General features: G+C 34.7%; 1 protein-coding gene across 1 annotated transcript; it reads left to right on the top strand.

Annotated features, from left to right (window-relative positions):
• Positions 1-5,989: 5,989 nt before the first annotated feature.
• LOC110804241 (golgin candidate 2) lies at positions 5,990-25,118 on the top strand. The gene is made up of 10 exons (XM_022009799.2): positions 5,990-6,147; positions 6,266-7,306; positions 13,294-13,404; positions 14,554-14,613; positions 15,491-15,548; positions 18,661-18,713; positions 18,810-18,902; positions 19,472-19,597; positions 24,446-24,493; positions 24,597-25,118. The coding sequence occupies exons 1-10, from the start codon at positions 6,094-6,096 to the stop codon at positions 24,966-24,968; spliced, it is 2,016 nt and encodes a 671-aa protein (XP_021865491.2). The 5' UTR covers positions 5,990-6,093; the 3' UTR covers positions 24,969-25,118.
• Positions 25,119-26,868: the final 1,750 nt, after the last annotated feature.

Raw genomic sequence — 26,868 nt, 5'->3', positions numbered from 1 at the left:
ACCACCACTACAGACCACCAACTACCCAGACCCGACCACCCACTTCGCCGGCCGACCACCTACTCCCACCATACCTCCCTTCGCTCTCCCTCCTCCTTCGAAGTACTCCCTGCCTTCCTTCCCTCTCCTCTTCGTGGCACCACCAAAGCAACACCACCACTCCGTCCGTCACCAATCACCAACCCACGAACCACCAGCCACCGCGTCGACCGCCCAGAACCGCCCCAAGTCACCACCACCAATTCCCCTGTTTCTCTCCCCTGTCCCGCCCTGATCGTGCTCCCCCTTCCTTTCTCTCACCGTCGCACTGCCCTCAACCACCATCGCCGGAGCGCTTTAGCGCCGCCGTACCGCCCAGGCTTCAGCCGCCACCTTCTCTTCCCTTCCTCTCTTTCGTGCCTGTTGCTTGCCCCTCCCCTCTGCTCGACATTCACAAAGTCAGGAAACCAATTTCCTGACTTGTGAATTGTTCCCTTTAACCCAAAATAAAAAGGGATGGGCCCAAATTCTAATGGGTTTTGGTAAGCTCATTCTCCATTACTATTTTCAGATTTATAAACTTATCCTTCATGTTTTTTTATCTAAATAAATTTGATAAAATGTTTCAATATATGTTTATATAATAAATTACTAATAAATTACTCATTATTTTTCAGGTAGGAAAACATATTTAAATTACCGATTTTACTAAAATTAAGTTACTAGCTAGTATTAACAAAAATAAATATGTTTCATGTAAATCGATTTATAAAATAAAAATTTAGTTTTTAATTGAAATTTTGATTAATAATAATATTATCGATAAAACTATGAAATTATAATTTTTTATTATTACAATTCGTTATTTATAATTATTTATAAACTTACTATAAAGTATTAATATTAATCGTTAATAACTAATTGGATGGTTTAATATTCTGAAAGAAATCGAACTCGGAGCTCAGGAAGAACGGTCCATCGAACAGGGAGTATAAACTACGGTTGAGGTAACATCTATTGCTAACACCCACAATCCCCTTATGAAATGTGTTTTATGAGTTTATGAAATATGTTTATAATGATGTGTTTTATTGGATTGTGGGATATGAAATGTGTTTACAAAGTATGTTTTATGATGATTATATTCAAGCATGTTTATGTATGATTTTATAAGAACGATGTCTATGAGTTACTAATAAGATACAAAACATGATAAATACAAGTGTAACCGGTTCTGGCAGTTAGTGGGGTTACTATTTCTAGGTCGTGCACGTACCGCCGTACCGCGGGACACCCAACAAGGGAGAGTGCTCCTTGAGGGTTACCGCAAGCTAAAAAAAAAAAAAAACTAATTAGGTACGGGCGTATGTCCAACAAGGGAGAGTGCTCCTTGAGGACTATCGCAAGGTGGGAGACGTCCCGCAAGGCTAACTTGTCAGTTACCAAGTAAAATGAAGGTTTTATGAAAGATAATGAGAACTATTAAAGTTTCAAGTTATAAATTATGTTTTATTATAATGCATTTATGAAAGTGTTTTACTATATTCTATTCTCCCTGATTGCAAAGTAAATAAAATGAATTGAAATGAGTTTACGCTGTTAGGGTAGTATGTTACTGGGCCTCGGCTCACGATATTGCTTTTGTTTTAGGTACGAAGAAGATCATGGGATGCCTTAGAGTGAGGATGCAACCACCAAATTCACGATCGATGTTTAGTAAAGATAACTATGTCATTAGTAATAAAGGGATGTATTATTTAAAGTCTAAGTTTGATTTCATGATTTGAGTTAGATTTTAATATTAATGTTTAATCAGATGTTAAAAGTGTTTATTATTAAAGTTTATTTAGTAATTTAAAAAGGTTATGTCGCCTTGTATTTCCCACGAGGGAGATACCGCATGTGACGCTCCGACTAAGCTAGGGTTTTCCGCTGCTAACTAAAGATAATTAACCTAATTAATGGTGTTTAGAAGTCGGGGCGTTACAACTATATACTAAATCAATAATAATCCTAACATTATTCTATTAAAACGATCAATCCTAACATGATACTAATAAAACATAAATAAGGGCAGACCAAACATGTTAATCTGAAGACCACACTTGACTAGACTAGTCTAGACTGGACTAGAATTTTGTAATAATAATATTATTTTAATTGAGATAGTCAATGGACCGAGTTTTCTAGCTATAAGTCTTCACTAAGGAAGACGAGGTACGGGCGCGACTCCGTAACCTCAGTGACCTGCGATATCGAGGAACGTTTGAATAAAAATAGGACACAGTGATCAATCCGGTCCGAGATAAAGGCCATGGGCTACCACCATGAACCCCAACTCCTGTTTGTCCGTCACTTTAGACGTGCACAGTCTAAAGCTATTGCTATTCAGTTTCACTTTACATGATTTACATATTAAAACTCTGTTATGACTCAACAATCACATAAGTCATACAGCCAACAACTAATCACAACTGTTTTTATCTTGGAATTAAGTAAGTGATCACAAAGGTGTCAATCAAGACTTATTCCAATTAATTCAACCTTTCCTTTAATACTGATCAACCCTCTATATGGTTATAAGGTTTCAACTTACTAAACAAGGTCCTCGGCCCTCATAAAGTAGTGAAAAACTAAAAGGGAACAACGATCAATCGACCTGAATCAATATATATAATAATCTAATGTTCCCAGCTAACATGTTCGCATCAATCATCTACTAACATGTTATAATTCTCATAACGAAATATATATGTTCAACGTGTCCATCCAACAACATTAAACATGTAATTCCAACATTATCAAGTTCACCAACAAATTTCAACATGGTTTCAACAAATAACACACATTCCAAGCACACAGGTATGTACGTACCTTGTGTAAACAAAATAATACATCACTTTCACACTTTCAAGTTTCAAAGGTCGCCTAAAGAGAATTCTCCGCCTAAAACAACCAAAAAATAATCCCAATGAATCTCTTATCATTCGCAACCACAATAAATCATTCTAAATGCATCCTAAACATATTTAGAACTTTCCCCAATATCAAAACTTGAAAATTTGATTTCCTAGCATCATAATTATTGAATTAGTTATTGAAATTCGTTGAAAACTCTTTGCAAACATCGTACTTTAAATTTCCAGCAACATGAACTAATTTCAAATTACTCCAAAACATAATTAACATGTTTGACATCATAAAAACAATAACTTTATTAACTTATAATCATCCTACCATGTTTTCAAAACTATTAAAACCTTAAAATTCACGTTTTAATAATTAAAATTCTTATTTCAATCAAAATTAATAAATCTGAAATTTAATAAACTCATTATGCAAATATATAAATTTGAATTATATATTTAGATAATTAAACCATAAATTTAAAATATGAAAACATTAATTAAACTACTAAAACAAAATTAAAGCATTAAGTATTTTTAGGGTTAAAGAAATAACCAAAAAGAGAAGAGAGTGAGGGGACGCCGGCCGGAGGAAAGGACGGCGGCAGCAGTGCTGTGCAAGGTGGTTGGCAGCGGCGCGACAAAATCGTGGCTGGAAGGTTGCTGCAATGACGCGAAGAAGGGAGGACGAACACGAAGAGAAGGGGCACGAGTGCTGCTGTGCGTGGAGGGCGCGACAACAACATCACGGCGCGGTGGCTGCGCGACTAGTGGTGGTGGTGGTGGTGTCCGGTTGATGGTGGCTGATGGTGGTGTGGCTGCAATAAGCCAGCGAGTGAGGAGGAGAAACCGAATAGAGAAATAAAGAAGGACGAAGGGAATGAGAAGGAGGAAGGAGGAGTTACCGGGGCAAGGGCGGACGACGGTGGTCGCCGGCGAGGGTACAGGTGGCGGCTGAACAGTATCAACAATGGAGGAGTAGCGTGAGGGAGAAAGGAGGGTTGTGGTTTTGCAATTCACGTACAAGGAGAGAGGAGGGTTTGAGATTTCGCGTGAAGTTGAAACATGGGCATGGAATTATGGGCTAATTTTATTTTGGGCTTTGCCAATTTGGGCTAGGATTAGAATTTAGTTTTAGAATTTGAATCCAAAACCGATTAGGATTGTTTTCCAATTTCGAACGTTTTTGTAATTCGAATTCTTTTCAAAATAAAATTCTAAAATTATTTTTGATTTCATAAATCGTTGAAACATTTAAAATGTATAAAAATAAATATTCGTAAATTACATATTTATTTCTAAATTTTGTAAATTCTATTTAAATATAATTAACTATACGTTAAAATATATTAATAAAATGTATAAAATTACGGGGGATTAAAAGTTCATTTAAGAGATTTTGTGTTCATTAACGGTTCATAAATGTCTCACCTATTAATCGGGTTGAGTTCTTAAATAAGTTTTTTTTCGTAAACGAGCTTTGCGCTTTATAGTTTAACCATTTGAAAACATTATTTTGAATGTTCACTAATTTAACAACTTAAATTCAAAAATATTTTTATTCTATGATATATTTTTTTTGGATGCTCAAGGTAAAAATACGATTTAAATCTATAATAAAACAATTATGTATGATAAATTTGATTATGAACATAAATAGACGAGCTTGTTCATGAACATAAATGAGTTGTTCATGAACTTAAGTGAACGAGCATACATATGTTCATTCTAAAAGGGGGACATCTCTTCGGTTAGGCATTTGCTCTCTACTTTTGCAAGTTCTCTTATGTTTTTGGTTTAAAAGCTAATCCTTCGAAGTGAAGGAAATAATATCCTTGGTCCAAGTTTGCATTTAATGCGAAATCTAATAATTATTCAGTGAGATCAAGTGATCTGAATGCCTAACTAGATGTCGCTTTAGTTCAAATGATATTAATAATATTAATGCCACAACTTACTCTTGACTGAACCCGTAGGATCACACAAATAGTGTGTGAACGGGTCAAGTATTTAGGTGAATATAATATTCAGTAAAAACTCAATGGATAATCGGTCCGTGCATTGCATGGATTCTGTTAAATTGTTAAGTTAAAATAAAACTCCTATATATATCAACTGCTCTGTTTTATATTTTAGATTTACAAACTTTTACATAAGGTGGCCTTATACAAAAGACCGCGTTGGTGTCATATAAGTTGAGTAATATAATCAATTAGTTAAGCAACCAAATCAAATTAGTTAAGCACTGTAACCAATTAGTTAAGCACTGAAATTATTTAGTTAAGTAATCAAAGTGGTCTTTTCGGTAAGACGGTCTTACACAAAAATTGCCGTTTTAGATTAGATTGGTGTTTGATTTTGTATTGAATTTCACTTTAGAATAATTTTTAATTTATTAGAGTGTTTGATTTTGGATGGAGTTGTATATACGTAGTATTAGTATTTAATTAATAAAAATATCTATGTGGCACCTAATTATTATCTACATGGCACACGACTTTTTTAATTCATAAATAATTTCAAAATCTTATTTTTCATTGGTCAAAACCATTAGATTTTCTACGTGGCGCTCTAATATTTGATTAGTGTTTAATTTAAGATTAAATTTTACTGTAGATTAATGTTTGATTTTAGATTGAATTTTATTTTAATTATTAGATTGTTTGATTTTGGATGGAGTATATAATAGTAATTAATTAATTAATTAAAATATCTACGTGACACATAATTAATTATCTACGTGACACTCAATTTTTTAATTCAAAAATAAATTAAAAATCTTATATTTCATTGGCCGAAACCATTAGATTTCTTATGTGGACTCTAATAATTCAGCAAATATGCGCTTGAGTATATATTAGATTACTCGAAACACAAGTGAGTTTTGTAGGGGAAGTGATAAATCCAAGGAATATTTTACTTCTTCCAAGAAAATTCACATTTTTTTAAGTTGATTTACTTGAAAGAAGTGAAATTGTTCCTTGGATTTATCATTTCCCGTTTTGTAGGGGTAGAAACGGGTTTTACCCATTTGGGATAGACATCTTGAGTAAAACACGGAGTCGAATAACGTGACATTTTTGTTGACGGGGAAATTTCTTCTTTTTTGTATATCCCTTACCTAAACATGAATACATGATCATTTCTCCCAAAATTCAATTTAAAATTTTTAACAATTCGGTGTCTGCGTGTGAGGTTTTTCGGAAGCATGGCTAATTGGATCTCTTCCAAGCTCAAAGTTGCCGAAAGTCTCCTTCAACAGGTACTCCCTTTCACTCTCTCTTCCTTTGTCGCAAATTAATTTATGTCAAATTGTTTTAAATGGCGATTAATTTCAAATGTTCCTTCTTGTTGTGTGGGTTGTGTGTTCATGGGTTTAGATTGACCAACAAGCTGCTGAATCACTCCGCAAGGGTGAGAGTAAACAAACTGATGATTTGGATGCAATCGCCTCTGAGAAATCTAGTGGTACTGTTCCCTTGAGGGATCAGTTGAAGAAGAAAACATCGAATGGTAATGAAAATTTGGGAAATTTAAGCAGTGATTCTTTTAATCATGGTGAAATTAAATCGAGTAGTGATGAAATTAGTAGGATTGGCAAGCTAAAATTGGGGAACGATGTTGTGAAAAAACCCAACTCAAATCTGAAATCCACTCTTAATGATAGTGATTGGACTGAGCTTCTTAATACCCCGAAACAGCCATTTTCTACTAAGACACACCGCTCGAATGGAGCTCGGAAAGATGTGGGGAAGGCTGGAATCACTGGGTTGAAGGTTAAGGGTAATGGTAAAGTAGTGGGGAAAACAGTGAGGAAAGAAGGAGATGGGAATGCCGAGAAAGGGAATGGAGTTGTTGGAGGTGAGGGAGGGGGGTCGAGCTTGGGATCTTCCAGGAAGATTGCTGATGCAACGGAAGCGAGAGTGAGTTTAGAAAAAGTGGAAGGCAGTAATGAGGTAGATTATGGAAGAGATATGATGGGGGATGGGTCATTAGAATATGATAAGTCCATAGTTAAGGCTGATTCCCCATTTCTTGGAAAAAGTGATGCTGTCTCTGTTGTGGTGTCTGACGAAGGGAAAAGAGCTGTTTCTGTTGATGAAAAAATTGGTAGAGCAACTTTGGGAATGAATTATCGCGAAAAAGATATTGCAAATGTTGTTTTAGGAGGTATGAAGAGTGCCTCTCACTCCGGTAGCGATCATGAGTCAGATTCAGATTCAAGTTCGAATTCTGACTCAGGGGCTGAACAAGAGCGGGAGGAAAGGATGCAGAGACGAAGACAAGTTTTGGCTGCTAAAGCTGCTGCAAAAGCTTTGGAGGCCATTAAAGAACATGAGAATGTTGTGGCTCGATTGGAGGGAGAGAAGCAAAGCCTCCAGAAGATACTAGAGGAGCAGGCAAATCAAGCAGCTCAAGAGGTTAGAATCACTTCTCATATTCTTGCTATTTCTTTCCTGTGCTTAGATTTGATTTCTTTTTAATGTATGTTTTCGAACCCCAATTCAAATTATATAGCTTGTAGTTTCTAGGGTTGGCTGAACATATTGTTCTTTAACCTTAGGATTGACTTGTGGACTGTGTTAGAAGTAAATTTGTAGTCATGTTTGGTTCCATTTAAATTCTCTCCTGGCAGTTGTAACATGTACATGCAAATGCAGGATTGCCAGTTACTTGCATCAAACATTCCTTGCCAATTATGATCCTAGCCTCCTAGGTTTCGGGAGAAAAGTAGTTCTACTTAGTATTGCGTTTTGAACTGTCAGGTTTTTTTGCCGGTCAATTCTGCCTACTTTATAGGGGGTAGTAATGAAGAATTAGTGTCCTTCTATCCTTTGAAAATCTGTTGGTATGTCGGTTGGATGAATTTGCTTCAGAAAGGAATCAGAATTGCCGATTCTACATTTAAGTACTATGGAAGGACATTCTTCCTAACGTGATTAATATCATTATAAATTTATAACCCTTTTGTCTGAGAGATGGAGGGGTTACTATTCACTAACATATAGATGAATTGAAGAAGGGAAACTCTCTGTTATTCAGAGCCTTTGTTTTAGACGAGCATTAAGTTTATTAAAAAAAATGGTGGTTGCTGAATTTCAAAGGTCTACATGCTAAAAAGCACTTCGTATTTTCATTTCAAAATCAGGTTTTATATCCATAGTCCTTACTAGCCGTGAGTTTTAGCAAAAACATACATACAATGAGGGCTCTGTCAATCTAATAAATACTTCTACCAAAAAAAAATCTAAAAAATACCAGTTTTAAAAAACAACTTATGTCCCAATCAAGAAGATGATTGGAATTGGTGACGCAGAATAGTGAAACAGAGATAAGATGATGAGAAGGGGCGAAAGAGAAATTGTAGCAGATAGGTAGACAGATAAGGGTGCACTTTTTGTATTTCCTTGGGCTATGATCTGTGATGGGTTGCCTTACAGTTTCACAGGCTTCTGACTTGCTTATTTTCTTCTTACTGAGAGTATTCTACAATTTCCTATTATGCGTTTTGCAAGACAACAACAACAACAACAAAGCCTTAGTCCCAAAATGATTTGGGGGAGTTTTGCAAGAATATAAAAAAAATTATTGCTTCTTGTATTGCTACCATATATACGGTGTATGTATGACACGTGGAGAAGAAGCCTATGATTACACATGCTAATGCATCTGTGCTTCGTAGAAGTTAAAGGTAATACTGTAAGTTGTTTCTGAAATCATTAAGCCAAAGACCAATGTGTTATAACTAGTGGCTGGCATGAATGCATAGTTTCTTTGTAGATTCTAGGACTTTTCTGGATGCAGCTTTGACTAGGCAGCTTGATCTTTAATGTTAATAACTTCCATGCTATAGTTTTGTGAATACAAATAGGAAATCTTAGTCCAGTTAATGTGAAAATTGGTAGATTAGGATGGTTAAGAATGACCTACATCCCACAAGGCAGCTAGTTACAACTTACATGGATTACTTTAGGCTGAGTGTGTGCTGATTTGAAGGTATTTCAGCTTTATTATCCACAAGATGACCCGCACCAAGTTTTGTAATGTTATACTACATTGTGACCATTTCTGATTTAGACATGACGCAGACTTCTGGATTAGCCATAAGTATTTTGACACTATTAGGCATGAAGATAATTGACTCTATAGGGTAAAGACTTTACTCCTCTTACCCAAAATTGTTTTAGACTGAATAATATACCCGAAAAAGCTGGAATAGGAGTTGGAGAGCTTAGATAGTGAACTAATCCTGTCTGCAATTGTCTGAAAGGGTTTCGATGCATATTGGCCTCACTAGCTCTAGTCAAGATTGTAAAAAACTAAAATCATCAGAAAAAGTTAGAAAGCAATTTGAAATTTATGGATTCAAAGTTTTAAACCACCTGATTCTAATAAAAGAAGATTTTTTACAACTCTTTTTGCTTTCTTGGTTGAAAAAAAAGGATATGTAGCAAGTGAAATGCAATGAAAACACTTCAATAATACTGCATAAAAGAGTTTGCAAAATTTTGCGAGGTATAAGTCTTTTATACCTTTTTGCTTTTCCAAAACCATGAACATACTTTCCTAAAAACTCATATGACTCTACTTCCATGTCTAATTACTAAACTTAATAAAATTCTTTGTAAAACAAGGGTAAATTGCCAACAATAATAATCTGCTGATGTGCCAACTTATAACGTGCTAATTACTAAAACAAGAGAAAGTAAAGTTGTACAAAAACTCTTTGATATATGCACCCATTTCCTTGAATTATCCCAGCTCATAAGTCATAACTGAACTAAATTTTACAACCAAAAGAGGTTGTTGCTGCCCTATAGAACTAAATCTTGCTTAATTGCTGCACTTGAATCAGCAAAACTAAGAGCTGGTTCATATTACCATGTAACTTTAAGTCTTTAACTACCTTGCTGCAGTAAATACCACACTAATTCTCATACTGACCCATAGTGCTGGTACCTAGCTAGACCAACTTAAATACTACCTCTGAAAGTTCTTTAGCTTTCCATTTAAGTCCGTTCCTGAAAGTTCTTTACACTTATGCTTTATTCTATTTATCGAATACAATGTTTACCATTATACTCTCTATTTTGATTTTTTCATTCATCCACTTGCAACATTTATTGGCCTACTTGCATAATTATACCCTCTATTCTGATTTTTTTTTATTCATCTACTTTCACACTTAAACAAGATGTCACTTTCACCCACTTGCAAATAACTACCCCATTTGCGCACCCTCTCATTTACCTTAATTCGCGTGAAAACAATAATCGTAAAGAACATATGGGAACAAAGGTAGTACTTAATATTTGCAAGGAAACCCAAAATTGTGCATTAAGATTAAAATAAATGTTGTATTGTAGGTTAAATTCAACTTCGTCTGTCCCAAATTTAATTGCCACACTTTCCTTTTTTGTTTGTCCCAATATGATTGTAATATTTCCTTTTATGGCATGGACCCACTAATAGTTTACTACCTCACTCTTCCCACTATCAAAAATTAGGGTCCAACTTCCATTAAAATATTTCTCCACTATCTCCCATTACAACTACTTTTTTGTTAAAATACAATAGATAGCCAACATCCACTTATCGCATTAAACTCCGTGAAAAACTTAATGCGACAATTAAATTGGGACGGAAGTAGTGTACTCTAATCAAAGATAAACCTAAGGTCAACTACACACGGAAACCACATTCTTACCGCTACCAATCACAAATTGGATCAAGGTAACCAATTCGTTGTTTGTAACCAAGAACTATATTAAATCTTTAATAAAGATCTAGGTCAAATGTTCACTACGAATGTAAATTGGGGTTAAAACAAGAATCAAGTAGTAAATGTCAAAGAAATACAATCGAGGGCAAAGATGTTCTCTCGAATCTATGTCACACTTAGCACATGAGTCTATCAAACTTTAGCAATTTACTAGATTAGTTCTACATATTATCGTAAATCTAACATTGGTTTCTACCTCTCGGCGCATAACTCAAAAGTTCACAAAAATTAAAAAGAATCAAATAATAAATAACATGGAAATACTATCAAGCGAAAACATGTTCTCTGGAACTATGTCACCCTTAAAGCACCTGTCTAGCACACTCTCACAATTTACTAGATTAGTCCTACCTATTGTTGTAAGTCTAACATTGGTTTCTACATCTCGGCGCATCGCACATAACCAATTTACAAAACTAAACAATCAAACTTGCGCAGAATTCAATTGAAAGCAATAATGACAAACAGTAGAGCGATAACAATACCAATCAACAATTAAGTCATCTAAATCTAACCTCTTACATGCATTGATAGATCCTAAACCCTAGAATTAAACTAAACTGCTCACTCATGATTGAATTAAACAAAGCAATAATAATAATTGAATGCCCTAATTAAAAATTGGAAGGAATAAATAATGAGTGTTTAGAGATTATTCAGAACCTTGAATGATTAAAGGTTGAAATTGTAGTTGTATGAATTGCACATAAGAATTATGCGCTTGAGTCTAAGAGAACTTGAATTAATGTGCTTAAACAACTAGGTAAAATAAAGGCTATGAAAACATAAGGTTTTTCGTGCCTTTAACAAGAGTATTTATAGGCAACAACTAAAAAGAATTAAAATGGAAAGAAAACTCTGTGGAAACACCACCGTCCGATTAGCCAGGCCACATCGCCCTATCAGACGCAGTCACGCAGATGATAAATCGAAATCGCGCAGACATGGAAAATGCCGCCCGATGCATGGGCGAGGCCATTTGATCGGCGGCGCAAATCTCCTGAGAATAGATTATCACTAAGAGCAATATTAAGTCCCGCCGGTCCGACGGCTTTGCCGTGTCGGTTACTCTTCTTCTCCGATTTTGGGCTCCTTGGCCCCTTTGCGGCCTATGTCTAACTCTTTAGGACTCCAAATTCCTTTAAAAGTTGCAAGAATTGACACAAATGTGCTCTATGGTCCGGTATCCTTCGGTGGTAAAAGAGTACTACTAAGACCATAAATAGTGAAGGGACTCGGGTAAAAACTTATACAAAATAGACAAATCACAAATCACAAGTCACGAGCCCAACAATAACAACAACAACCAACCCTTAGTCCCAAAATGTTTGGGGTCGGCTTACATGAACTGTCATATAGGAATCGTCTGCCAAACGTGAAGTAAGAAAAAGGTTATTTCAAAAAGAGTAAGCATGAGGCACGAAGAAGAGGAAACAAGATAGGCCGGTTTAAAGAAGAGGCGTAAATGTGTTTTGAAAGAAAAAAAGAAAACGAGGGAAGTTTAGAAAGAAAATAGGAAAAAGAAAAAAGAGAAAGAAAGGAAAAAAGTCAGCTTGAGACTTTGAGTCGTCGGCATGTATTATCTCCCTCCACTTTGCCCTATCTAACACCATATTTTCCTAAATACCCGATAGATCATATCACTCTTAATCACCCTCTTCCATGTTTGCTTTGGTCTTCCCCTACCCCTCACAATTCCATCCATTTGCCACTCTTCAATCTTTCTAACCAGCGCATCATTTGACCTCCGTCTTACATGGACAATAGTGGATTCTCCCTAATCTTGTTCGCAATCGGCGGAACACCTACTTTCTTCCTAATCACCTCATTTCATATCAAGTCATAAGCCTAATTGCAAAAAAGATGAATTAGGCATCCTTTGATAATAATAATGTGATGAATATTGTTATTGTTATTTGTTTGAGTATAGACAACCTAAGCCCACTTCCGTAAATAATGAAAGCTTCTTATGCTTCAAGTGTCATTTTAATTAGCTATGTGGGTTTGTCCAACGCCCGTGCATCATAATTCTTAGTATTATTTGAGTTCTTCAGGTACTAGCTGCATTCTTTATTATTTACTTATTTTCTATTTCTAAAAACTTGTACTGTTTGTTTCTCCTTTCTTTTGCCAAAAATGCTTCTCTTTCTCATTCTTGTAGTTATTTCCTTATGTTCTACTTTGTATTCTTTTATTTTAGATTTTTATTCTGAGGACAACTTAACTTGTTTTTTCTTTCTATCTCAAATTAATCTTCTGTTTCTCTGAATTATCTCTATATTTGTTCAACTTCCAGCAATGCTATTGAGTTCAGTAGGCTATGTTCTGAATCTGTTATAGGTTCTGAGTTCTTGAGGTACCGTTAGTCTTTTCTATATTGTCCTATTTGAGCTTTCGTTTTGAGGTGATGTTTGAGTGTAGATCAGTTTCCAATTAATAGGAAGAGTTTATCATAGAGAATAATACTGAAGCATCTTTGTGCTGATTACTGCTGAAATTTGTGCTAGATAGTAGGAAATTTGGTTACAGAATAATTTCTTCTATTTATTGTGTTTACATTATTGGTCATATTTTTTTATTAATCTCTGATCAATCCTGATGTTTTTAAACCTTTTTCAATATCAGGCCTCAGAACTTCAGGCAACAATGATGGAAATGATGGAAGCTACCGAAGTGGAGAAGCAGAAGCACAGTCATACCAGGATGGAAGTCCTTGCACAACTGGCCAAATCAGAGGTTCTACAAGTGTTTGTTTACCCCTTGTTTTGCTTATTACTTGTATGAAATAAGATCTTAGCATTATGCCAAAAGGGGATTTTTTTTTCTTGAGGACCTACTGCTGTAACTCACTAATAATAACCTAAGTTAATCGATAATGTAGACTGCATCATGTTGTTTTTAAACGTGATCACTCCTGGTAAAGCCGTTTAGGTCATTACATTTGTAGTTAGTGTGGAATGTGGATGTCTTTAGTTTCGGACATGTGAACACAAGGATCAATTCACGAAGAGAGATATTGGGGTGCAAGGTGGAGAAATAAATAAATGTTGTTTTAGGGTTGTGGTAAAGATGATAAAGACTTAGTTCATAAAGTTAGCCTGAGAGCATGTAGGTGCACAGCAGCCATAGCAATTCTTGGAAGCACACATAGGCACACTTATATGAAGCATGAGGTACAGTGCTGCATGCCTGCACATGCCTCTCGTTGTCCTAGTCACCTAGATAGAGAGATAACGAAATGTGAGAAGACCAAAAATTTGAAATTTGAGCCTAAATCAGGCCCCAAGCAGATAAAACCCTAATGTTTGAGACTTTGAGTATTTTATTAAGTCAAAGTTGGAGCTCACCTATTACATGATTCGAGCTGGATCACTTGTAACTCTTCTCTAGTACTGTGGAATATAATTTCTTATCAAGTGTCTGAACTCTGAACTTTTTAACAGTAACTAAGCTGGAGAATTTCTAAGGAACTGGGTTAGTTTGTAATATATGTTTGCTGGTGTACGACTCTATGGGAAACTTGCCCTCTTTTTATGGTATTCTCAGTTTGCTGCTGATGCTGATATATATTATATCTTTTCCTAAACGAATAAGTTAGAAGAAACTGCTAAAAAACCCCGGGACCGAGAGATTACACATGCACAAGGAAGGAGAGAGAGAGGGAACGGGGATAATTTACACTGGCAGAAACTTACAATAAAAAAGGGTAAAAGATTTCCACCAATTCGCCATCTATTTGGTGAGCCCTAGTCCTGTATAATTGCCATGTTAGATTATGACCTCTTCTTTTGTGTCTCAAAGATATCCTTTTCAGATCCAGTCATAGTGTCAATGCCTTCTTTAGATGTGCCTGAATCATCTGACTGATTTCGGTAAACATTGCAGACTGCAAATGCCAATCTTGCTAAATCTCTTGGCACTGCACAATGGAATCTGGAAATAGAGGTAAGAAATTTGTTTGAATAATGTTGCCACCTGAGATCTTTTTTCTTGTAACTGACAATATTTGTGGGTTACATTATCTTTATATTCATAGAGTTTCTAGTGGTTGCGTGCAATTATTGTTTTTAGTCGACACATTGTTATCAAAAAGTAATGTAAATAGTGACAACAAATGAATCATTATAAATGCTAATAGATCGTTAAAAGGTGATATCAACTTTTTGGAACAGACGATGAGTTGTTAAAAACGATAATTAATTGTAAAAGAAAATGGCCCAAACTTATTCAGTATATTAAAAATTGTATATTTGGATAGTTTTAACAAGCAATAGGTTATATGTAACAACAAAATAATGTATGTAAAAGGTGATGGATCAGTTAATATCGAAGTTTTAAAGTGACTGGATATTATTTCAAAAAGCAAAAGTAGTTATTAAAATGGACCATAATCTTTTAAAAACGACAATTTTTCAAGAAGTAACCACGAACTTTTCAAAAGTGGTAGTAAAATTCATTACAGATTACAATATAAGCTCTTAATAAGTGCAAGTAGTTTTATTAATTTTTGATACAAAACTTAATTGTGTCAAACATTTAGATAAGAAATACTCTATTTCTAATAAGTGACACCATGAATAAAAAAGTGATCACAAACTCATAAAAAACGAGAACAAATTTTTTGAGCACTTGAAAATGAAATTGATTGCGAACAGGCTGAGTATAGAAAATGAAATCAATTTAATTGAGATGCTAAGTTTCTAGGGCTTAAACCCTTCCCTTACTTTATTCTCCAGTTTTCCAAACATTAATATACCAGCACACAACTGTAAGTATTCTGGTTGATTTTTTTTAACTGATTCAGCAATCTTTGTTGGACTAGGTAAATCGCCTAGCAGAATACCGGCACCAAGTTGAGGTAAAGGAAGTTGCCCTTGAAGGTATGTAGGTGCCAAAGTCAGCATGCTCTGGCCTTTTCATTTCATTCACAAACTCTGTTGTGCGTAATACTTGCATTTAATAGCTACTTAAATTTATGTCAGTCAGCATCTTCACTGCTGCCTCTTGTTTGTCAAAAGGAGAGTGGGATTTTGTCATTTTCTCTGCTTTGCAGATTCAAATGGTAGAAAGACTGACTTAAATTTTGACTTGATAAAAAAGATCGAGGAAGGTTAAGGTCCTTGACAAACATGAAATCTGAAACTTTTGTTAGGGTATGTATAAGAGAACATAGTAGAATATTAAATAGAGAATAAGGGTTTTTTTTTTTTTAATTTTCCCTTCTTTTTAAAGGATATATTCTTATGGCCCTTGTGTCTTTCTGTTCTTTCCTTTTTCTTCTACTTCCTCCGGTCCATAATGATGTTCCAGTTTGTACCTCTCACGCTTGCCAATGCACATTTTATATCCTTTTTATCTCTAATTGCACATTATTAAAAATTATAAATTTTTGATTTTCTTAAAAATACTCATTGAGACGAATCAAACAACCACATGAATATGTTTTTGAAAGAATTTAGAATAACCTCTTTTATTGTGAATAGTGTCAAATTTTGAACTGGAACATCATTATAGAACAGAGGGAGTACTAACCTACTTCCCAATATTTTGATTTTATCAAACATTTAGCTATAAAGGACGTCGTCCAATATTTGGATGTGACCCAACAGTGTCGAGTAAATGTCCATACATTAACCTGTCGCTTGGAGTTTTGGGGATGTATCGAGTGTCCTTCAATGTCTCACATATCTTGTAGTTCCCCGGTGACTATGCCATTTTTTGTCGTGTTTAATCCATCCCATTGATTTTGCAAGTTTTTATTTTATCTTATGTAGGGACTCTTTTCTTTCTTTTCTGTAAATATTATTAACATTGTTGATGCGATGTTAGGGGAGTAGCAAATTTGTATCAAGTTTAAAATCCTTTTTAATCCAAGTTATGTACTCCCTCGTTTTTTTGTCGGTTGCAACAGAAACTAAGGAGTCTAGAAAAGAGAAGAAAGTTAGTGGGTTTGCTTACAAGAATCTTAAAAAAGAAACAGGTAGCATTTGTGTAACGAAAATAGGAGAGAGAGCATAGCAAGTGGTTTTGTTTTGTAGAAATTGAATTGTGAAGACAAGATAACGGTCAAATTTATTTATTCTTTTGAGCATTTGAGATCAATTACCAGAAAACACATTTGAAATGGCCTATAGTTGAAATGATATTTGAAGGACCATGCTTTTTCCAGCGATGTGAGTATTTTTGTTGAATTGAAACCACCATATACTTCACCATGGGACCTAGTGGGTTAGGGAAGCTATTGGATCTTGTTGTCTTTCTAGTCTCTTCGTGTTATGCTGCATCAGGATCTTGTCTCACTTATTTGCTTCCAGATATTGAGCGTGATGGTCTTTTTGACTTTTTTTCACTCTGAAGCGGGCTCGTTTCCCTTCTTATAGCTGTTGTATTATGGTTTCCTTTCAATTAAATTTAGGAAAATTTGTAAAAAATAAGCTAACCTTTGTCAGTTCTTCTAAAAACAGTACCACATTTGACTTATTTATGAATAATCCAAGCTTTAGAGGGTATCTTCCCAAAACAGGTTATTTTACCTACAACCTTAAGTAGCAGGTCAAATTTATGTTTTAAAAATTAAGAATGCCACATGGTGCTTTCTTATTGGTTAGCTGTTTATTTTTATATTAAAAAACAACAATCATTCTCCCTTCCCCTGATCTGTCTCACCCTTCCTCACTTGAATCCACCATAGCCGCCAGCACCGCCCACCTGCAACAATTACCAATCAGCTCGCTACCACCACCGCCTAACATCAAAACCCATCCACCCATCAACCCACCATCCTTCGCGGTAGTACTGGGCTCTCATTCGCTCTAGTACCCCTCCAGAAATCCCGAAACCTACCGACCTCACAATCTACAATCACACATCCAAAACATCATCAGAACCGCCTAGTGAAAAACAAGGAGCTTCAGACTCAGACAGGTCTTCTGGTCCTTACTTAGACTTCGAGTTTTTCTGAATTTTTTTAATCAATTTTTTAGGATTTATATAAATGCCATTTGTGTATACATTTTTTCATCAATGAAATTTAGGTTTTTTTTGTTTCCCGCAACAGCATGCCTCGCTAATCTTCTCTGTATAGTTTCAATACTATGCTAGTATCCTTGGCTTATTATGATACGGAGTACAAATTAGTTTATTTACTGTTGGAATAGATGATGGATTCAAACTAAATATCTGAGTGTCATTCTCTTTTTACTGCTTATTAAGAAAAGCCACAACTTTTTATGATTTGTACTCGAAAAAGAAGATGACAAGGGGAGGTTTCCATGGGAAGAGACCGAGAGAAGCTACCTTGGAAGAGAAGAGGAGAGGAATGGAAATCGGTTGAATGGAAAAAGGAGAAAGATATATATATATATATATATATATATATATATTTTTACAGAAGTATAGTAGTTTCTTAAAATTAAAACTTGATCCTCAAAAAAAGTTGGAAATGTGAGAGAGGAAAATGTGAGATTACGGAGGAGAGAGGAGGGTGGCGCAGACATGGAAGGAGACTTGGGAGGTTGCCATGGAAGATGAGAGGAGAGCAAATGTCAGGTATAGGAGATGGGAGGGAGAGAAAGAGAATGTTTGACAAATAAAATTATTATTTAAATTAAATGTGTTTAGACCAATTATAGTGAGACATGTGTCATGTTAACTCATTAAACCGGTTGCCAACAAGTCAAGGACTGTTTTTGGAAGATAGCCTCTAAAGCTTGGATTATTCATAAATAAGTCAAATGTGGTACTGTTGAAGAAAAGGTTTGATTATTTTTTACAAATTTTCCTTAAATTTATTTTTTATCAAAGAATAAAAAACCAGCTGGGTTTTCACCCAAAGAGGAGGGGATTTTGATTTATGTAAGTCTGAAATAGATGCCCGTGCACTTTTTGGTTTATCCTGTCCTGAAGCTTCTGACACTTTTTGTATATGTTTTTCCTATACTTTTAAATGTTGAACTTTTGCATAATCCAGTTTTTTTTTTTTTTGTTCTGCAGAGTTGAAGAGGAAGATTTATAGTGTTCATCAAACCAGGGCCACTTTGACCAGCGTAATGCTTTCTGGACATCATTTCTTTCATATAAACTGATAGATGTGAGAAGGTATTCAGCGACTTATTTTCCCATGAAATATGCTACTTTTGCAGTTGATGGCTTCAAAGGGCTTTGGGTTGCAGAAAGAGATGCTGGAAGCTGAATGTGCTTTTGCTACAGACAAAACTGCTAGACTGCAAGAGAAGGTGAGATCGATAACCTCTCTTCCCCTATTTTCTCTTTCTGGTCTTGAATCTTAATCATATATCATGGTCCATGGATGAATAAAAGCAGTCTTTTTGCTTCTATGTACGATGGTCGGGCTGTGTGATGTTTAATAACCTGTGACTCTGTGAGACCTTCTTAAAATAGAAGTTGATGGGGAATTCATCTGCAAACAAACTTTGGTTTTTTGAAGTTATCCAAACACAGCACAAGTATTTCAAAAAAAATCGTCTTCATTGCTACACCTTTCTTTAGGATATGGGGAAAAGCGACTTGCCAAATAACTGTATTATTAACATGTTGTCTTGTCAAACTACAGAAGAATTAAATTCATTACTCTCGCAGCCTTTAGGGAAAACCAAACAATATATATTTCAATATGCCGGGTTTTTTCCCTACAACTTCATTGTGAACTGTTTCTCTAACTTGTACTTGGGTAGAGATCTTTGAGGCTTATCATAATTTTGAAGAAAAAAGAAATCCAAACTTTGTTTAGTACTGAAGTGGACTTTGAAGTACAATGATAATACGTTGTTGAACATCGTGTTAGGTGAGGAAGCTGGAAGCAGACATTGACATGACATCAAAGGAAATGGAAAATTCAACTGAAGTAGAAGTCCAGCTTCGGCGGAGGCTTTGTCAGATGACAGATCATTTGATTCAGAAACAAGCCCAGGTAGATGTTCGCAATCTATCTTGTTACAATGTCTCTATTCTTGTAACAGTGTATTTAATGCCTGTTGAGTAGCTTTGATGAATCTTGATGATGTCCTGTCTTTGAGAGAGGGATTCAGCTTCTCATCTCGACAACCATCACCTTTTTCTTTATTTCATGTTATAGGTTTGTTAGGCCCTGTTCTTTAGAGCTGAGCTTAACTTAACTTAACTTAACTTAACTGAATATTACTACTGAAATAAGTAATAAGTAATAAGAATAAATAATAAATAATGCGTAGTAAATAATTAATAATTAATAATTAATTATTAGTAATCTCTAATTAATTACAAAATAATAATAAAAAATGTTAATTAATAACTACATAATAAATAATTAATAACTAAAGAATAATTAATAACTATATAATAAATAATAATAATATGTAATTAATTACTAAATAATTATAATAAATGATAAATATTAATAATAATTAATAATTACGGAGTAATAACTAAATAATTAAAAATCCGTAATTAATTACTAAAAATAATAATAAATGATAAATTATACTTTCTCCGTTCCATAATAGATGCATCGTTTCTCATTTGCGCACTATTCATCAATCAACTTTGACAATCATTTTTTCACTGTTGTGTAAGAAAAAACATAGTCAATTGAGATCTTGTTAAATTCGTATTAATGCAAGGATTCCAAATATCAACTTTTTATAATTTTTACTTATATGCATTTAGAGATATTAATGTTCAAAGAAGCGTATTGGCATGCGTGCAAATAGAAATGATGCATCCTTTGCGGAACGGAGGAAGTACTTCGTAGTAATTAATAATAAATAATTATTTATATTTAATAATAATATAAGTATAAATATAAATAATATAATGATATAAATAATAAATATATTATTATTATTAAGTTGAATTGAATTGAATTAAACTGAACTGAACTGAACTGAATGCTTTTGAACTGAACTAAACTGAACTGCGAAATAAGTCCTGAAACTGAAATTAAGCCAAAAAAGACATGGTCTTAGGGAGCATAACCCTTTACATTATGATTAAGGCTCCGTTCTATTGGAATTATTTTGACTGAACTTATATTATCTGAACTTATCTGAACTTAACTTAACTTATCTGAACTTAACTGAAGTTATCTGAACTTATTTTTGTGAAAATGTGTGGAAAAAACTTATTTTTGTTGAATTTATATTATCTGAACTTAACTGAACTTATCTGAACTTATTTGGTCTGAAATAAGTCAAAATAAGTCGAACAGAAGAGAGCCTAAGGGTATTAAAACGAGCCAAACCGAGACCGAGCATGAGTAGGCTCAACTCGGCTCAAAAACAAGTCGTCTAAGGCTCAGCTCAGCTTGAAAATGTTGAGCTCGGCTCAAGCTCGAGTACATTACTCTAAGCTTGGGCCAAGCTGGAGCCAAACTCTTTTTCTATGACATGAATAGAAAAGAAGTACATTGACTTCCATTACATCTCGCCACTTTGTTAACTTGAACCCTGCAAAGGGGAGAGGGAGTCACTAATGTTCAATTGGTGGCTCTTATTCCATCTTTGTTTCTGCAACTCTTTTTTGTGTTGAAGGATCTCAAGCAAGAACCCAAAGGCACATCCACTAATTTTGGTTAGTTTTGTTTTGAATAATTTATTTGATTGTTCTAAATACCAAAAAGAAAACATAAAATGAAAAGAAGTGAGAGAGACAGAGAGAGGTGAGGTTATGTTTTAAAAAGGAGGTAAAAAGAGGAAAGAGGAGGATTAAAAAAGGTGCTTTCAATGGCTGTACATTGTGCAATGGCCTGAAAATTAAATGGTGAAAAAGTAGCAGAAAGAAGACAAATTAATGGGACAATGATTATTCAACGCAAAATCACTATGGGACAATGATTATTCAACGCAGAGAAGAAGCTGAAGGAAGAAAGAAGACAAGTTAGGCTCTGTTTGGCCAAGGTCCAAGCTTTTGGAAAACAACTTTTGTTTCCTAGAAGTGGTTTTCCGGAAACTGTTTCTAGAGACACTCTTTTGAGAAACAAAAGTATTTGGCCACACAATTCTAGAAGTGCTTATGAGAAACATAAATAGTTGTAGATTGTTTGGCCAATTGTTTGGTTTTCAGGGTTCCACATATATATACTCCATATTAACTAAATACACTTAAATGGAAAAAAAAGATGTTTTAAAATACCAAAAAAAATGGTGCCCATTAGAACATGTTACTCCCTCCGTTCCAGAATACTCGCAACACTTGTCTTTTTCGCCAATTCCTAAATACTTGCAAAACTTCTATTTTTTAGTGAGGGACCACACTTATTTTATTATTTCTCCGTCCTCAATTGTCCCCATTGATATTTAGTAAGTGTGCAACAATAATAGAAAAATGATACCCCCAAACACCCCCCTCACATCAACAAAGTGAAGGACACATTGTCCTTGTGAAACAATAAAAAATACCCCCACTAATCCACTTGCAACTTAATTTTCATTTCCTTGTATATTCGGAACTCTTCCTCAAGTCAACTGTTGTGGATATTCTGGAAACAGAGAGTATTTATTTTATAATGGAAAAGTTGATCAAACAATTTGCTCATAACATGTATATAAAAAAGTACAAATACATGTTTTTTATAGGTGCAAAGAAACGTAATCATAAATATACCTCAAATGATTTACAAAAAATGAAAGAAATGGAAAAGAAAAGGAGAACTTTTGATTCCCATTTTTTCACCCTTAAGTTATCTTCTTGACTAACATCAATCTCCATCGACAAGTATAGTGCCAGAAATTGAACCCAGATTGAAGAGGAAGGTAGTTGAAGAGGATGATAGTTGAAGAGGATGATAGTTGAAGAGGAAAGGGAATTTAAAGTTTATGAAAAGCCAAAAACATCTTCCACCGTCACTGCCAAAACAACCTCTGGTGAACACAAAGAGTTTACCTTGACAGCAGAGTGAGCCCACCCTCAAAAAATTGGAAATATGAAAATTTAAAGTTTCCAACTTGGATCCAATATTAGCTCGAGAAAATAATTTTGTGGGTTTGCTGGAGTAACAAAGGGATATGTTAAAGAGAGAGAGACCGGAGCCGGAGTTTTCAGTTTGTTTCATTGAGAGGTGATAGCAGCATAAAGAAGATTCGTGTTTTATTTAGAGGACAAGCCAAAAATAATTATGGTTTGTACAAGGGTAATTCTGTCTGTTCAATAGCTTCATTAAAGCTGAAAACAGCTGCCCAGCTTCTTCCACCCTCCCTGTTTGGAGCTTCTCCTTCTACCCTCCTTAGAAGCTTCTTTAGGCTCCTTGGGGAAGTGTTTCTATTTCTTAAAATACTTGTTTGGCATAGCTTCTATTTCTTAAACTGAGAAACACTTTCAAAAGCTAGGCCAAACACTACCTTAGGTGTGAGGAGTGGCCATGTTGGCTTTTTAGTTTTAAAATTCCATTTTACTTTGTACTCTTTGTTTATATCTGACGAGGGACAAATTTGTTTCAATTTATTTTATGATAAGTAATTAATATCAATAACTTAGCAAAGCTCGATCCTACTCACGAGTTATCGAGCCGAGCCAAAGCTAGCTCGAACTTGGCTTGTCACACTCTTGACCGTGCCAGCCTTAAGTAGTTCCGAACAGGCTTGGCTCGTTAACACCCCTGATTATGATATTTCTAGAATGAGAACATTTAGTGAAGTTACTGAAGTAGTAAATAGTAATGAAGAAAGCACGAACTAAGGGAAGCGCATGTTATCAGGTAGTTCAGACCTCTCTCCCCCTACAGGTAGGTTTGATGTATGATCCTTAAAACAACCACCGAGAAATATTTGGTCTATTGCATTGTCTGGGCTCTGCAGCTTTGTCTCTTGTGGCCTTATTTATTTGCAGTCCCTGTATCTCATCTTTACCCAATTAGAGGTAAAAGGAGGAAATGAAGAAATGAAAATTTTATGACGTTGATGTATTCATTTATTTTTTTAGACGTGTTTGCTGCAATCTGGTTATGCGCACTTTGAAAAAGTACAGTTTATTTTCAGCTCTAGGTTTTAATGGACTATGTTTACGGGTCTGCAACTTATTCATCTTCCGAACCCACAGCCCTGCCAAAGGTGGGATTTGCACCAAGCAGTTGTTGTGTCCCACGTGGTATAGGCTATGAAAGGAAATCTTAAAGGATTTGTGTAGTTAAGATATTTTAATTCTATATAAACTTGCTCAATGAACTTTCACGTTGATTAGCCATAAGGCACCTTTTTGATGAAAAATGGTAGTACATTTGTTCTCTCTTAAACAGGAAAATAGGCTCGCTACAGATTACTTTTTTTGTCTGGTCGCTACGGGAAAAATAAGTTCAGATAAGATAAGTTTAGGAGAAATAAAGGTTATTGCCCCAGTTTTGATGATTTAACGGCAGCAAATTAAAATAGATTATCATACTTGTCCTTAGTTTCTATTTTTCGTTTAATCCATTCTACAACACGATGCTATTAATATGTGCTCAATCTGCTATATCTCGGCTTGCCGAATGTTTCTAAAGTTTTTGGAAGGAAAATTGCCTAAAATCATCTGAGCTGTGCACCGACTTTAATTAAGTGATTAGCTAAAATATCAGAAAAATCTTAATAGTTGCAGTTCTCATAGCAATCAATTTGTTAATTCGCATTAATTTTAGCCAATTGTTGAATTGGTTGGTAAAAACTCTTTGTGTGTACTAATTGTTTAGGTTTCGTATACCATGTTACTTCAAGCGATTTCCTCATTTAAGAATTGTGTATTCTTAAACATTTGAGCCCTTTGCAGAAGTATACATTGCTACTGGTTATTTATTTAGTTTTTGTGTTTCCAGGTTGAATCACTTTCATCGAACAAGGCAACTCTTCTTTTTAGAACCGAGGTAGATCATTTTGTTGGATTTTCATAATAACAATTTAACATACATGGCTGTAAGATCTTTGGCAATGCTAAATGGCTGTTACACCATTTCAATATAACTGCAGGCAGTTTCAAGGTTACTCGAGGAAAATAAGTCTCTAAACAGTGGGAGTGATATTTCGGGCAATTTAAGGGAAGACGTAGAGGCAGGAACATGGGAATCAACTGGTTCTAAGCTTCGGCCAATGTTAGAAAATAAAATCCAGTCGGGGAGGCAGCACCTAGGCTCAATGCTTAGACAATTGGATGCAATCTTTTCAGCTGGTGCAGTATTTTTAGCAAGGAATCCAGCAGCAAAGCTCTGGTCCTTGGTGTATCTTGTATCCCTACATTTATGGGTTTTGTATATTCTTTTCTCTCATTCTCAGTCAACTGAAGATTCCACATCCAGTTCTGTAGTATCCTTGGAGAATATTAACGGCAGCACTGGTGTCTAAGACGTACATGTGTGCTTATGTTTATCGATCATATTTTTTGTTGATTGATTAATGAGCTCGTGTATATTGTTAATGGTAACAACATCTCTAACAACTTGGCAGATGCTCTTTGATAAATCATTTTTGTTTAATGTGATTATGTTTAGGTAATTAGAATGTGAAGCTAAATTTCGATATTTCTTGATCGAGCTGGCAGTTTTATACATACTGTGATCGTGAGGCTGTGCAGTTTTCAAAAGTTGGATCCAAAAATCTGGATACTCAAAGTTTCAGATCCTATCCGTATTTGGATAACCAATATCTTATCCAACTTGTTCTTTATTAAAATGAAAATTACTCTCCGTACAAGAAAACTGACCTGCTAAGCTTAAACTTTTTTTTGATGGGAAAGAAAAACATCATTAATAATCTGACATATACTCCGTAACATTTATGTGATAAAAATAGATTTGTACTCTTAAAGCAGCAACTACCCCTGATGTTTTGGCGGGATGTTTATTATACCATGTTTACAATAATTCCACTAAGCTACTATCTAGTCAATTTCAAGTAGAAAAACCAACTATTAGAGATCGTGAAAAGTTAAATGGATTGTCCTTTAGGGACCAAGGGGTAATTTTAAAAATCCGAGCATGGGTCAAATAAAACTCAATCCGTCGCCCATATAAATCAAGTTTGTGCGGCATATTCAATCACATTTCGTAGCCCAAACAAAACACCTTTGTGCCGCACATAATGCACATTCTCATTTCGTAGCCCTAAATCAACTTTGTGGGACACTATTTGATTCCCAATCCCACTTGCATGGACCAATATATTTTAGGTATATTACAGTATTTAAAGATGACATGGACCAGCACTATTTATGTGATCCGAAAAAATGCCCGGCCCATGTAGTAAATCTTACGTTGATATAGTTGTACTTATATGTAATATAGTTACTCTACTATTCATACAATAACTTTTAACATTATAATTATTAATATATGTGACATAGTTATTGACTTTTTTTTGAATCGAAATGAATATATAAACCTTTTTTTGAATTGAAATGAATATATAAACAAATAACAATTTTAAACTACAATTTTTAAACAAAAAATTCTAACAATTTTATTTTTTTAAAACTATATTAATTATTTTAATTATGAACTTCGGTAATTATTCAATTTTTTTTTGGCAACACTTTTTTACATATCCGAAATTAAAAACGAAATAATAAACAAAACTTTTATTTTTATTACATTCGTTTTTACATGGCAGGAAAAAAAATTCAATATTTTTTTAAAAACACAAGGGCCGCCCGGAATTGGCGGCACGAACCATGGTGGGGCCGAACTTACTACATATCCCTCATCCATTTTCTTTTCCTTTAAAAATTAATCATGTCCCTTAATCTCTCTCTCTCGGGTGATACTTCCGATGACCACCCAACAAAACACCGACACCGAAACCCGATTCACAACCCCAACCTTCCGCAGTATGATTACTCCCGCTTTGAATTTCTCTGATTTCCCGATTAAACTTAATTATGCTCCTTTCAGTAAAGAGATACGAGTGTTTTCAAATCGATAATTGTTATTGATGAATACCCCTCAGTCCCTTTTTGTTTGCCCCATTTGTCAATTTAGATCATCACTAAAAGATTGATCAATTACCATATAAGTACATTGGACCACTACTTTCCTCTCACATAAACTACATTTAACCCACCATTTTTGTCTCTTATCAATTCCACACAATCAAATCTTAATACTCCATCCGTCCTGGAATACTTCCACCGTTTTGACTGAACACGCTTACCAATGCACAACTTTGACCACCAATATCTTTAACTACATGTTATAAAAAACTTATAAAATATTAATATTTTGATATATATATATATATATATATATAT

The sequence above is a fragment of the Spinacia oleracea genome, chromosome 5 (assembly GCF_020520425.1).
Source record: "Spinacia oleracea cultivar Varoflay chromosome 5, BTI_SOV_V1, whole genome shotgun sequence".
NCBI lineage: Eukaryota > Viridiplantae > Streptophyta > Magnoliopsida > Caryophyllales > Amaranthaceae > Spinacia > Spinacia oleracea.
The sequence above is the reverse complement of the archived record's forward strand: the minus strand, read 5'-3'. Positions and strand labels throughout refer to the sequence as shown.